Source organism: Capsella rubella, unplaced genomic scaffold (assembly GCF_000375325.1).
Source record: "Capsella rubella cultivar Monte Gargano unplaced genomic scaffold, Caprub1_0 scaffold_7, whole genome shotgun sequence".
In the NCBI taxonomy this organism is placed as follows: Eukaryota; Viridiplantae; Streptophyta; class Magnoliopsida; order Brassicales; family Brassicaceae; genus Capsella; species Capsella rubella.
The window spans coordinates 15,665,030-15,676,551 of NW_006238917.1; the positions used below are offsets into that span (position 1 = coordinate 15,665,030).

The following is an 11,522-nucleotide window of genomic DNA, read 5'->3' on the forward strand; positions in this document are numbered from 1 at the left end:
GTCTTTATTTGATCATTAATTAGAGTCTATTGTTTGGTATATCAAACAATTTAACATATATAAAATGATATAATTATTGTGTTTATCTGTCATTTTGCTTTCGTTTCGAGTAATATGCCTTATGAATAAGTAAAAATTTTAAAGTTATCATATAAAATTTTAAATATGGTTTTGAAATATCAAATGCTACATATATAGAAAGATAAAATGGATAAATAGAAAAAGAAAACATGTATAGTGGGAAAAAAAGGAAATATAGGAAGGCAATCATATATATTGGTTGATATCTTGTGAAAAAGATAAGTATAAATTCATCTAAATATAACTTCTGTTCACTCCTTTAATTAAATCTTTTAGCATGTGAAAATAAAAGTGACATTTTTCCTTTGTTTTTTAAAGCTTTAATCCTCATGTGATTATAAAATGAATAAACATACAAATAAAGAACTTTTTTTTTCTTGGTCGAAGACCGAATTTATAAATAAAGAACTTGGTACACAACAAATGTATTACTCTTAATTACGTCATATAAATTTCACTCCTCATCTACTCTTTGTATACAATACTATAATGTCTCTTTAGTTTATGGTTTTCTGTAATATATCATAAACTAAAACAAAAGTAAAAGTAAAAAGTTAATTAATTTTGTCTTCTTCAACAATCTTTTTTCCGGTTTAGATCATATCATTTAGATTTAGTAGTGTTTTTATTTTGTTTTTATAATGAAGGATCTAAATGTGTATTCTTTTTTTTTTTTTTTTGTCAAATGTTTCTTTTTACCAAGAAATCTAATGATGTGTAGTGAGAAAATAATAAAAACTATTATTAGGGGAAAAGTATAAATAAGTGTAATGATTAGAAGCAAATCAAGTAGTGCTCACATGAGCGACAACCCAATGTGCCCACGTGAAGCACCTTTTACCCCATTTTCTGATCCAACTACACCTCTTCGGTTTTCTTCTATAACCGGTCGGTTCTGCCGCAAGGTTCAATCGAATCGTTCCAGTTCTTTTTTTATGTAGACTTCGTGAGCTCTAACTAATGGGCCTTTTAAAATAGGCTAAGAATATTAAACCATTATCCGATACTATGCCCCGATTAAATCATATTAATTTCTAAAATGGACCCAAATGATACTAGGCCCAACCCAAATATACTATTATATTGTTAAGCCATCCCATTAATCACTTTCAATTCCTAAACTCTACTTTATTATGTGCCAAAATTTATGGTAAAATTTATAAGATGTGTAGTATCGATATTTGACGCATCTCAGACGACATTAAGAGTAGTAATATTAAAAATAGGTAAATGGATTATGTATTGGTCCGTCTTAGGTAATTGCATCAATTCTAGTACAAGTGTTCTTTATAAATGCAAAATTTGCATGTTGAACAATAGGTCCTTAAATTTCATATTTTGTATTGTTGCGGCCTAAAAAGGATCATCATATTGGTTATATCATGTAAATGTAGTTTTTTCTTTGAGTCAATATTTATGTAAAGGAAAAAAAGTCATTTCAATTTTAAAACCTATTAAAATTTTATTTTGTTGTCAATTGTCATGATAATTTTGAAACTACCATCTAACATAACAGCATATAACTTTTTAATACAATTTGTGAAACATTATATTAAAATACAATAAAATACGTGTAAGAGTGTCCAAATTATTTTAGTATTATAAAAGAAAATCACATGTTAGTCATGGTAGTACAATGCTTCATTCTTAGAAAGATTCCAGTTTAACTGTTCCTATAATTCCAGATTCCAGTACAACTGAAATAAAGATGTGTCACGGACACACTGGTTTTGGGTAGTATTATTTATTTTATTCCTATTGTTGAAATATGAGTTTACATAGTAGATATTTTGTTTTTGTTTTGATTTTATAATTTACCATAAATTTAACTTATATGATCTAGGTTTTTGACATACTTTTTAGTTTTTAAGGTAAAACATGCACAAAGGTAGTGCAAAAGTTGTTGGTCATTCACGTTTAATTAATTTAATGCATTGTAATCTTTGATAGTTTTGTGCGAGAGCATTTTCGATAGGATAAAGTCATCATTGGTTAATATGCAAATCGAACGTTCCATATCATTTTCTTTTGTTCACAAATTTCTTAAATGGAGTATGTTTATTTTTATTTTTTCTAATTAACATGAACTACCTCCTTTAACACGTCCTCATTTTGAAAAAAAATTTAGGTTCACATCAACTATATCCTTTTGCACTATTATTATTATCTTGAAATCATATATGTTTTAAAACTATTATGATCCATCAAGATTGACAAAAACTGTTTCTCGTTCTGAACTAACATTTTGAAGAAAACATTCAACTAATTTCTCATTTTTCAAATGAAAAAAAATTGATTTTGTTTCATTAAAATCATTATTACTAAATGCAATTTATCTAAATGAATTTGGGGAGAATTTCAAAATACCACTTTTCAAAAATATAATTAAAAAGAAGTCACTAAATTTATTGAAAAATGTAATTTGTGGGAGAAAAAGTACTATACCAACATATACACGGTTTGAACTTTGTACTAAACCGAACCATCTGAATTGAATTTTAGGCTTGTTTTCTTTTAAAACCGAGCCAAATTCCAATTGAACCATCTAACTCGGTTTTGGCAAATTGGAGTCTCAAACAAATAAATTTCAAACAGAATTAGAAATGGCGGAGCACTCATCGCTGTTTTCTCGTGTACACGAGCTTCTTGTGTTCGTTCTATCTCTACCTCTTGAAGACGATGAAGAAGTTGAAACACGAAACCGTTCTTCTATCCATCCATGGCGGCTCCCTCACTCTGTATCGCCGATGGATTCTTTCCCACTGATTTTTTCTACCGGAATTCAACCCGACGGCTGACCTATGACCGGGTTACGAACCCGAAACTCCGATTCCATAGACGTCTCCGGAACGGTGGGAGGGTGACGGCGACGGTGAATCCGTATTCGTACACGGAGGCGGCACGGCCCGAGGAGAGGAAGAGTTTGAACGATTTTTGGGTGGAAGTTAGAGGGTTCGTCAATTCAGACGGCGGAGATGGTGGTCCGCCTCGGTGGTTCTCTCCGTTAGAATGTGGCGCACGTGCTCCAGAGTCTCCTCTGCTTCTCTACTTACCTGGTCTGTTCTTTCGATTTCGATTGTTTGATTGGGGAAATAGGACTCTATATATTTGGCAAAAATGAAGTCTTTTCAAGTTAACGAAACTTAGAAATCGAAATTGCAGGGATCGATGGTACTGGATTAGGGCTTATTCGTCAGCATAGGATGCTTGGAGAGTAAGTATAGTTTGAACTCAGTCAATTAATCTAAGTATTAAAAAGGTGAAGTCTTGTTTCTGATTTCATTATCTTCTGTTTTGATCATAGGGTATTTGATATATGGTGTCTTCATTTTCCAGTCAGTGATCGTACTCCTGCTCGAGGTGGTTGCATTTTCAGCATTTTCTGTTGTCTCGTTAAGAGTTTATAACCAAAATCTTATGCGGATGAAACTATTTCTGTTGTGTTCTGTCGTCTTCAGACATTGTGAAGCTTATTGAGAGGACAGTTAGGTCAGAGTTCTTCCGTTTACCAAATAGACCTATTTATATAGTTGGAGAATCTATTGGAGCTTCTCTTGCTCTGGATGTTGCAGCCAGTAACCCTGATATCGATCTTGTCTTGATTCTGGCTAATCCAGGTAAAAGAGAATTTTTTTTCTTACTGTCTTTCTCTAGATTTTTTTAGGCCAATTTTATGTGAACACAAATACAACAGTGTTGCTAGCTCAAAAATATGTAATGCGTAACGCTCATCATATTGAAAGAGCTTCTCTTTTGTTGGATTCTGTACATCTCATGAACTGTATGCGTCTTTTCTTGTGCTCATAATATATATTGTTTGACGCAGTCACACGTTTCAGTAACATCACGTTGCAATCTGTATCGAGTCTACTGGAAATCTTTCCTGACAGAGTTCCCAGTTTGCTTGAAGAGTATTTTAGGTTTGAACAAGGTGAAATTTAAACTCCTTGTATATCTTCCAATCAAAGAAAAATTAGATGCAGAGAATAGATCTAAACTGTCTCAAATATGGGTTTTAGTATCAGCTTTTGGTTCAAAATTGTGGTTTATTGTGTTTGATTTTATAGGTTATCCATTTGCGGCAATGTTCGAGACAATGCTGAATGAAACTGATGCCGCACAGATGGGTGGAGGGCTATTAAGAAACTTCTTTGCAACTTCAGTTAACTTAACTGTAACACTTTATTTTAGGATAACAAATAAGTGATGCACGATTCTTTCGTCTTTGCAGATCGTGGTGTTTGATTAGTAACGTGATCTTGTTTATTTTTCGTTTTGTTATCATGTGATAAACTCACGAAAAAACAATTATTTGCAGACTCTGCTTAAGATTTTTCCCAAGGACACACTTCTATGGAAGCTTCAACTGCTTAAGTCTGCTTCAGCATCTGCTAATTCTCACATGTACTCAGTCAAAGCCCAGACACTGATACTTCTGAGGTTCATACACCATTAAACTTCTCTGCTTCATTATTAAGTATAAGACTATAAGTAGAAGTTCAGAGATCTTTTTATTCATATAAAAGTGTCTTAGCTGGCAGCTGAGTTGTAGCTTTAATAAGGGTATGGCTATTGCAGTGGACGTGATCAATGGTTACTGAACAAGGAAGACATTGAAAGACTCCATTGTACATTGCCGAAATGTGAAATCCGTAAGTATGAGAATAACGGACAACTCCTATTTTTGGTAAGATGCTCTTTGTCCTGATGTAAGAGATTTTTTCTTTGTATCCGTTTATAACCAGTAGAAAACTTGTTGCATAAAATTTGGCTCAGCAAACTTTTAGATTGATTAATGTTTATGTCATATCAGGAGGATGGGTTAGATCTGTTGACTATCATCAAGTGTAGTTATTATTATCGGCGTGGAAAATCGCTCGATTACGTTTCTGATTACATTCCGCCCACTCCATTCGAGCTTAAAGAGTATGAAGAATCACAAAGGTAAATGATGGCTGTGTCAGACGCTTTCTTGACTTAGATGTAGTGAAAATAGTTTGTATAGTACTCCTTAGCTAGAATATAATATTTGCTTTTGCTACTGTAAGCAACTACTGAAGTAATTATTTCTCTGGTCCAGATTGCTAACTGCTGTTATGTCCCCAGTATTTCTTTCAACTCTAGACAACGGTACAATAGTAAGATCACTTGCGGGAATACCTTCAGAGGGACCAATTCTGTATGTTGGCAATCATATGTTGCTTGGAACCGAACTGCGTCCAGCAGCAATTCATTTCTTGAAAGAAAGGAACATTCCGTTGCGAGGACTGGCACATCCAGTGATGTTTACCAGAAAAACTGGCTCAAAACTTCCTGATATGCAGATGTTCGACTCAGTTAGGATGATAGGCGCAGTTCCTGTCTCAAATATCAATTTATATAAACTACTACGTTCAAAAGCTCATGTGGTTTTGTATCCTGGAGGTGTTCGTGAAGCCTTGCACAGAAAGGTAATGATTGTATATCTTATGTTTGGCCTTCATTTTTCATTGAAAGATTCATTTTCTGCAGGGTGAAGTATACAAGTTATTTTGGCCAGAAAATTCAGAGTTTGTAAGAACTGCGTCTAAATTTGGAGCAAAAATCATTCCTTTTGGGGTAGTTGGAGAAGATGATCTCTTTGAAGTAAGCAAATTCTCTTTCTTATTCTTCGTTTTAGCTTCAGTAGTTGCAGTTTTTAAAACTCCTTTTTCCTTTCAACTGGTTTTTGAGAAATGGGATGATTTCTCAGGTGGTTTTTGATTACAATGATCAAATGAAGATCCCTTTCCTGAAGAATCTTATAAAAGAGATAACAGAAGACTATACTTACTTGAGGTATTTAGTTTTCGACTCTCTCTCTGTCAGAGATAACCATCACATGAAACTGTTATATAACAATACGTATATGTTTAGGAACGGTGAAGAAGGAGAAGTAGGAAACCAAGATTTGCATATGCCTGGAGTAATTCCCAAGATTCCGGGACGGTTTTACATATACTTTGGGAAACCAATAGAGACAAAAGGTCGAGAGAAAGAGCTAAAGGATAAAGAGAGAGCTCATGAGGTTTACTTGCAGGTCAAGTCTGAGGTGGAAAGATGTATGACCTATTTGAAGATCAAAAGAGAAAGTGATCCTTACAGAAACATTTTGCCGAGGTCGCTCTATCACCTCGCACACGGTTTCTCTTCTCAAATCCCAACCTTTGATCTTTGAAATCAATAAATTTTAGTTACTGGATTTGTGACTTAATTAACTTTGTGCAATTTGAATATGTCAAAAAAGCATATGGCTACTAATGTAGAGATTGAGTAAGTTTGGGGTGGTATGTTAAAAGTTAAAACTCATGACAAGTTTGGATTCTTACAACAACACATTAAAAACGTTTACGTTAAATGTGTTTGTGTCCTTTTTATCGATATTGAATTACAAGAAAACTGTATAATCTTTGTCTCTTTGAGGTTTATTAAAACTGAACGCATCTTTAGTGTCATTAACCAATCAAGACATGAACTAAAAACTCTTGGCAACTTTCCAGATTTATCCTCGGTACATTTTGAAACCTAAATGTGAGACAAGGGTGTTTGAGTCATTCTACAGTACTGGTGGACTCTTGAAATTCCAACGTTATTATAATGCATTGTCGAGTCCACTGGAGTCCAACGACGCTTGCTCTTCTTATTACTACTCCCTCTCTCAGTTTGGAGAAAAACTAGGGTTTTTAAAACTTTCCTAAATTTGGTCTTTTGATTTTTTTTTTTTAAAACAATGAAGCGATTTAATCAGGGAAGTGATTCCAGAGACTCTTCGAACTCGCAGCGTTGCTTTGAAATCAGACACAACAGCAACCGACCAATGCTTTTGTCTCCTCACACGAGGGAGCATGAACTTGATGAGGACATCTCCGGTAGGGAGGCCATGCTCAGGAGGAGAAAGCTACCGAAGACGACGGCCACATTGTTCCCACCTTCCTCCTCTGCTTCTTCGAAGATGATTTGGTCTAAAAAAGATGAGATCTTTATTCTCTCGGTTCGTAACTATAACTTCTCTGTTTACTGTCTTCTTTTGTTTTTTACCTTGTTGTTATAAAGTGTATACCTTTTGTTGTGTGGAACAGGGGATTTTGGAGTATCAAAGTGAAACCGAAACTTGCTACAATCAGGACTGGGATGCTTTTTACGGTTACATAAGAGAGTCCATGAGATCAGATTTCTCTAAGGCACAGATAATGGGTAAGGTTAAGAAGTTGAAGAAGAGGTTTAAAGATAATGAAGCCAAGATAATGATGGATTAAGACTCTCTTTTACTAACACCGAAGACAAAGAACTGTTCAGATTGTCAAAGCTCATATGGGTTGAAAAAGAAACTGAATGGGTTTATGAGGAGAAGAACAAGGACAAGATAAAGGTGAGTGTGTTTTGTTTCATACACAATTTCCATCTCTAAACATTGTGTGAACTTTATCATTACTTATATGTAGTGATCATTAATAGTGTCTTGTGCTGAAGGAGGAGGATGTGCCTTGTGCTGAGAATGAGCGTGTGGTGGGAAATGAGAATACGAAGATAGATAATGTTGAGGAAGAAGATGGTGCGGATGATTTGTGTGTTATAAAGAACGCACTTGAGGCTGCTGCATCATATCGGAGTTTAAGTGAAGATCTACGGAAGGTTCTGTTTCGTAAGTTGAAAAATGTTGGAGCTGATCGAAGGAAAGAGTTGGCTGACGGATGGAAGGCATTGTTCGCTGCGGACATGGAATTGGATATCAAGAAACGAGATTTCTTTGCAATGCTTCTAAACTTGGGATTCTCTGCTTAGTCTCAAGAAGGATTAAAGTTGTGTTTTTGGAATGTTTTAGACTGTTTCGGTTGTTCCTATCAATGTTTTTTGTTGTGTGTTTAAGCCATCTTTTGAACATTTACTATTTTTATGGCTTCCTTTTCTTCAGTGTAATGGGGTGTGTGTTTTTTTTTCTTGGTTGGCTTGTGCACTCTATGATATGTCTAAGGTTAACAAACTTGTGAACTTCTCTGCTTCATTATTAATTATAACTAGAATTTCAGCGATCTTTGTTTGTAAAGGATTGTTTTAGCTATGGTTATTACAGTGGACGTGATCAATGGTTCTTGGACAAGAAAGACACCGAAAGACTCCATTGCGCATCGCTGAGTTGTAAATTCCTTAATATTGAGAATAATGGACAGTTCATCTTTTTGGTAAGTGCTCTTTCTCCTGTTGCAAGAAAATTTTCATAACATCTTCTGCATTTGTTATAAATAATGTACAGTCGCATAGCTTTCAATTTTTAGATTCACAATATCTTCTGCATTTGTTATAATTAATCTTGTAAAGTCAATTGGTTTATAAGACAACTTCTCTTAGTTTGTAACCAATAGAAAAACTTTAAGATTGATGAATTTTATATCATTGCTGAGGATGGCGTAGATCTGGTAAATAGCCTCAAGTGTACTTATTTTTATCCTAGTGGGAACTGGCTTGATGATGTTTATGATTACACTCTATCTACCTATTTGAGCTCAAAGAGTATGAAGAATCACAAAGGTAAAATGACTCACTTATCAAATATGTGTGTCATGGATGATATCAAGACTATTGATCTAGTTAAAAAAAATTTGTATAGCTAGCCTTAGCTATATAAACTGTACATTGTTCAAAGGCCAACGTGATGATTGTATTTCCAATATTTGGCTTTTTTGTTAATTCTTGAGACTTTATAACTAAAGACACATTTCTGCAGGCTGATGAAATATGCAAGTTGTTTGGCCAGTAACATTCAGAGTTTGTAATGACCACGCCAAAATCCAAATTCAGATGTGAAGGAGAAAGAGCTAAAGGATAAAGAGAGAGCTCATGAAGTTTACTTGTAGGTAAAGTCTGAGGTAGAAAGATGTATGAGTTATTACAACTTTGGGATGAGTTTTTAGATGCTGTTCAACTTTAGAGGGTGTTGGTTGAAATATTGTAATAACGAGAAAGAGGATGTAAACTTGATTTGAAACTTATAAGACCTCAGACTTTTTTTTTTGTTCATTTTAAACCCCAAAAATGTGAGAAAAGGTATTTTAGTCATTTACGCTATTTTTGACTCTAGACATATCCAGTTCCACTCCCCCTACGCTTGTTTTGTTTGCTCAGTTGCTCTTTTACTCTCAATCTCGGAAGAAGAACTCTAGGGTTTATTTCAAAATCCCTCTAAAATTTCTAACCTTTACCAAAGTTTTGATCTTTCTATCACTAACCGATGATGAAGCGACATGGTGAAGGAAGTGATTCCAGCGAGGACTCGAGTTCGGATTGCTTTGAAATCCGACACAATGCCCAACCACTCACGAGGAATCATGAAGATGACGACGAATGTTCCGGCACGGAGGCTACTATCGGGGAGAGAAAGAAGATGAAGACGAAGACATTGTTGGTATCTTCTGTTGCTGCTGCTCCGAAGATGAACTGGACTGAGACTGACATGCTCCTCATTCTCAGGGTTTGTTGTTTCTACGCTTAAATTATAAAGCTCTTACTTTTTTCAATATGTAATAATAATAAAGCTCGTACCTTTTTTTTCTTTTATTGTTGTTGTTGAAAAGGGTATTGTGAAGTATCAAAATGAAACGAAGTTGAGCTACTCATCTGACTGGAGTGGGGTTTACGATCTTATCAGAGGTTCCATGGAATCAGATTTCTCAAAGAGACAGCTACAAAATAAGATTCTCAAGCTGAAGTGGAGATTTGAAGAGTATCAGACGAGATCTAATGATGGAAGAAGTCTTTCTTTTGCTAATGCTCTTGATAAACAAATCTTTAGATTGTCATGGGCCATATGGGGTCAAAACAAAACCAAATCTGCTTTTAGTGAGAACAAGATGGACCAGAGCAAGGTGCGTCTCTCTGTGTGTGTTCTACCATCTCTAAATATGGACTAGTCTTCTAAAATAATTGGTAGTAATCAACCTGTCTTGTTTTGAAGGTTTTGAAGGAGCGTGTACCTTGTGTGGAGCAGGTTCGGGTGAGTAAAGCGATTGATGATGGTGAGATAGACAAGTCTGAGGATTTGAATGTTCTTCAAGAGGCACTTGAGGTGGCGGCATCATTTCAAAGTTTTGGTAAATACCAACAGAAGTCGCTGCTTCGAAACTTGAAAAATCTTGGAGCTACGCAAAGGAAAGAGCTAACCGATGAATGGAAGGCATTGCTTGCTGAGGAAATGCAATTGAGTGTCAAGAAACAAAGTTTCTATGCAAAGCTTGTTACCGCTGCCTTTTCTGCTTGACTCAAAAAGGGAAATAGCTCTGCTTTTGGAATGTTATGGTGTTTTAGGTTGGTAATTAGTAATTGCTATCTTCTGTTTAAGCCATCGTTTTGAACAGTTAAGTAAAAGGGCTTATGACTTCTTTTTGGTAAGTGTAATGGTGTCCGCTTGTGTAAACATTATATTCCTTTTTGGAGAGTTGATCTGTGTGAGTAAATCTCATGGAATATATGGATCCTATCTTGTGCTTATAATTCACTCTGTTTGATGCACAGTTCAACAAATTCATGCTGCAACTTATCTTACTCAGTTACTTGTTTTAAGTTGCTCATGAGATTCTTCTTACTTGTATTCTTGTGCTCAACAAAATATATGCATCTAATCTTTTTACTTGTTTTAATCCAAAGGTTGCAACATACACGTAGCTTTGGCCCCTCTTCTCAATCTGGTTCAACTAAACACAAGGATCACATTGTTCCACTTCTTGTGGATAACAAAGTTGTTAAAATATCAGCCATTCTCTGAAAACCGGAGAATGAAGAGTTTTGTTAGGTTTCATCAGTCCTATATGTATGTGAATTACCTAAAATCATTGGAAAGTTTAACCAAGAAATGGCCAGATGTCTCATGCTAGAACCAGTAAAGATCTCAGAGATATTACAGTTTATCCCTGTAATGTAGTCTCTCACGCCAAGAAACTGTTTTCAGCTACATTCTTTGGATAGTTATTATCCAGGTCGTCCTCGCCAGTTTGAATTTTGTGTTATCTGTAACAACTAGTCATATATACTAACCAAATTAAAGCTGGATGAAGAGATTTCATTAGACTCAACAAATTATTTCTGGTCATCAAAGGATGAATATGGAGTTGCCGATTCTGATAGCAAGTTCAAGAATCGCTACCAGACTTACCTACTTATGCCCACAGCTGTTTCCTGCTCCACTGCCGATCATTGGTAAAAAAAAATTCTCAAGTTCACTTTGTGTCCTATTGCTAAGTTCGGGATAGACAGATCTTGTTCCTTACTACTCAACTGACATCCTCACAAGTAGTGGATGATATCTCCTCTCAGAAATCTCCAACATAGAAGACAAAACCGAAGAGACCAATCAGTCCATAATAATATTTTTCTTATATAAGAGATCAAAGTTTCTATGCAAAGCTTGTTAACGCTGCCTTTTCTGCTTGACT

General features: G+C 35.1%; 3 protein-coding genes across 6 annotated transcripts; all 3 read left to right on the top strand.

The window, feature by feature from the left end:
* Window positions 1-2,695: 2,695 nt before the first annotated feature.
* LOC17879912 (acyltransferase-like protein At3g26840, chloroplastic) lies at window positions 2,696-6,457 on the top strand. 2 transcript variants are annotated; one of them, XM_023779851.1, is made up of 13 exons: window positions 2,696-3,137; window positions 3,244-3,295; window positions 3,386-3,441; window positions 3,540-3,698; window positions 3,908-4,012; window positions 4,149-4,255; window positions 4,400-4,521; window positions 4,660-4,768; window positions 4,895-5,025; window positions 5,162-5,531; window positions 5,593-5,706; window positions 5,813-5,898; window positions 5,977-6,457. In XM_023779851.1, exons 1-13 carry the CDS (start codon window positions 2,801-2,803, stop codon window positions 6,275-6,277), a joined length of 2,049 nt encoding a protein of 682 aa, XP_023635619.1. In that variant the 5' UTR covers window positions 2,696-2,800; the 3' UTR covers window positions 6,278-6,457. The 2 variants fall into 2 exon arrangements, with proteins under 2 accessions (XP_023635619.1, XP_023635620.1); XM_023779852.1 differs by having other exon boundaries at window positions 4,149-4,243.
* A 368-nt stretch (window positions 6,458-6,825) lies between these two features.
* LOC17880072 (GLABROUS1 enhancer-binding protein-like 3) lies at window positions 6,826-8,058 on the top strand. Of its 2 annotated transcripts, none has more exons than XM_023779678.1 (3): window positions 6,826-7,090; window positions 7,179-7,468; window positions 7,570-8,058. In XM_023779678.1, the coding sequence occupies exons 1-2, from the start codon at window positions 6,830-6,832 to the stop codon at window positions 7,353-7,355; spliced, it is 438 nt and encodes a 145-aa protein (XP_023635446.1). In that variant the 5' UTR covers window positions 6,826-6,829; the 3' UTR covers window positions 7,356-7,468; window positions 7,570-8,058. The 2 variants fall into 2 exon arrangements, with proteins under 2 accessions (XP_023635446.1, XP_023635445.1); XM_023779677.1 differs by having other exon boundaries at window positions 7,555-7,599.
* A 1,161-nt stretch (window positions 8,059-9,219) lies between these two features.
* On the top strand, window positions 9,220-10,482 carry LOC17880612 (GLABROUS1 enhancer-binding protein-like 3). 2 transcript variants are annotated; one of them, XM_006284221.2, is made up of 3 exons: window positions 9,220-9,565; window positions 9,669-9,959; window positions 10,049-10,482. In XM_006284221.2, exons 1-3 carry the CDS (start codon window positions 9,326-9,328, stop codon window positions 10,349-10,351), a joined length of 834 nt encoding a protein of 277 aa, XP_006284283.1. In that variant the 5' UTR covers window positions 9,220-9,325; the 3' UTR covers window positions 10,352-10,482. The 2 variants fall into 2 exon arrangements, with proteins under 2 accessions (XP_006284283.1, XP_023635168.1); XM_023779400.1 differs by having other exon boundaries at window positions 10,082-10,482.
* The last annotated feature ends 1,040 nt before the right edge of the window (window positions 10,483-11,522 follow it).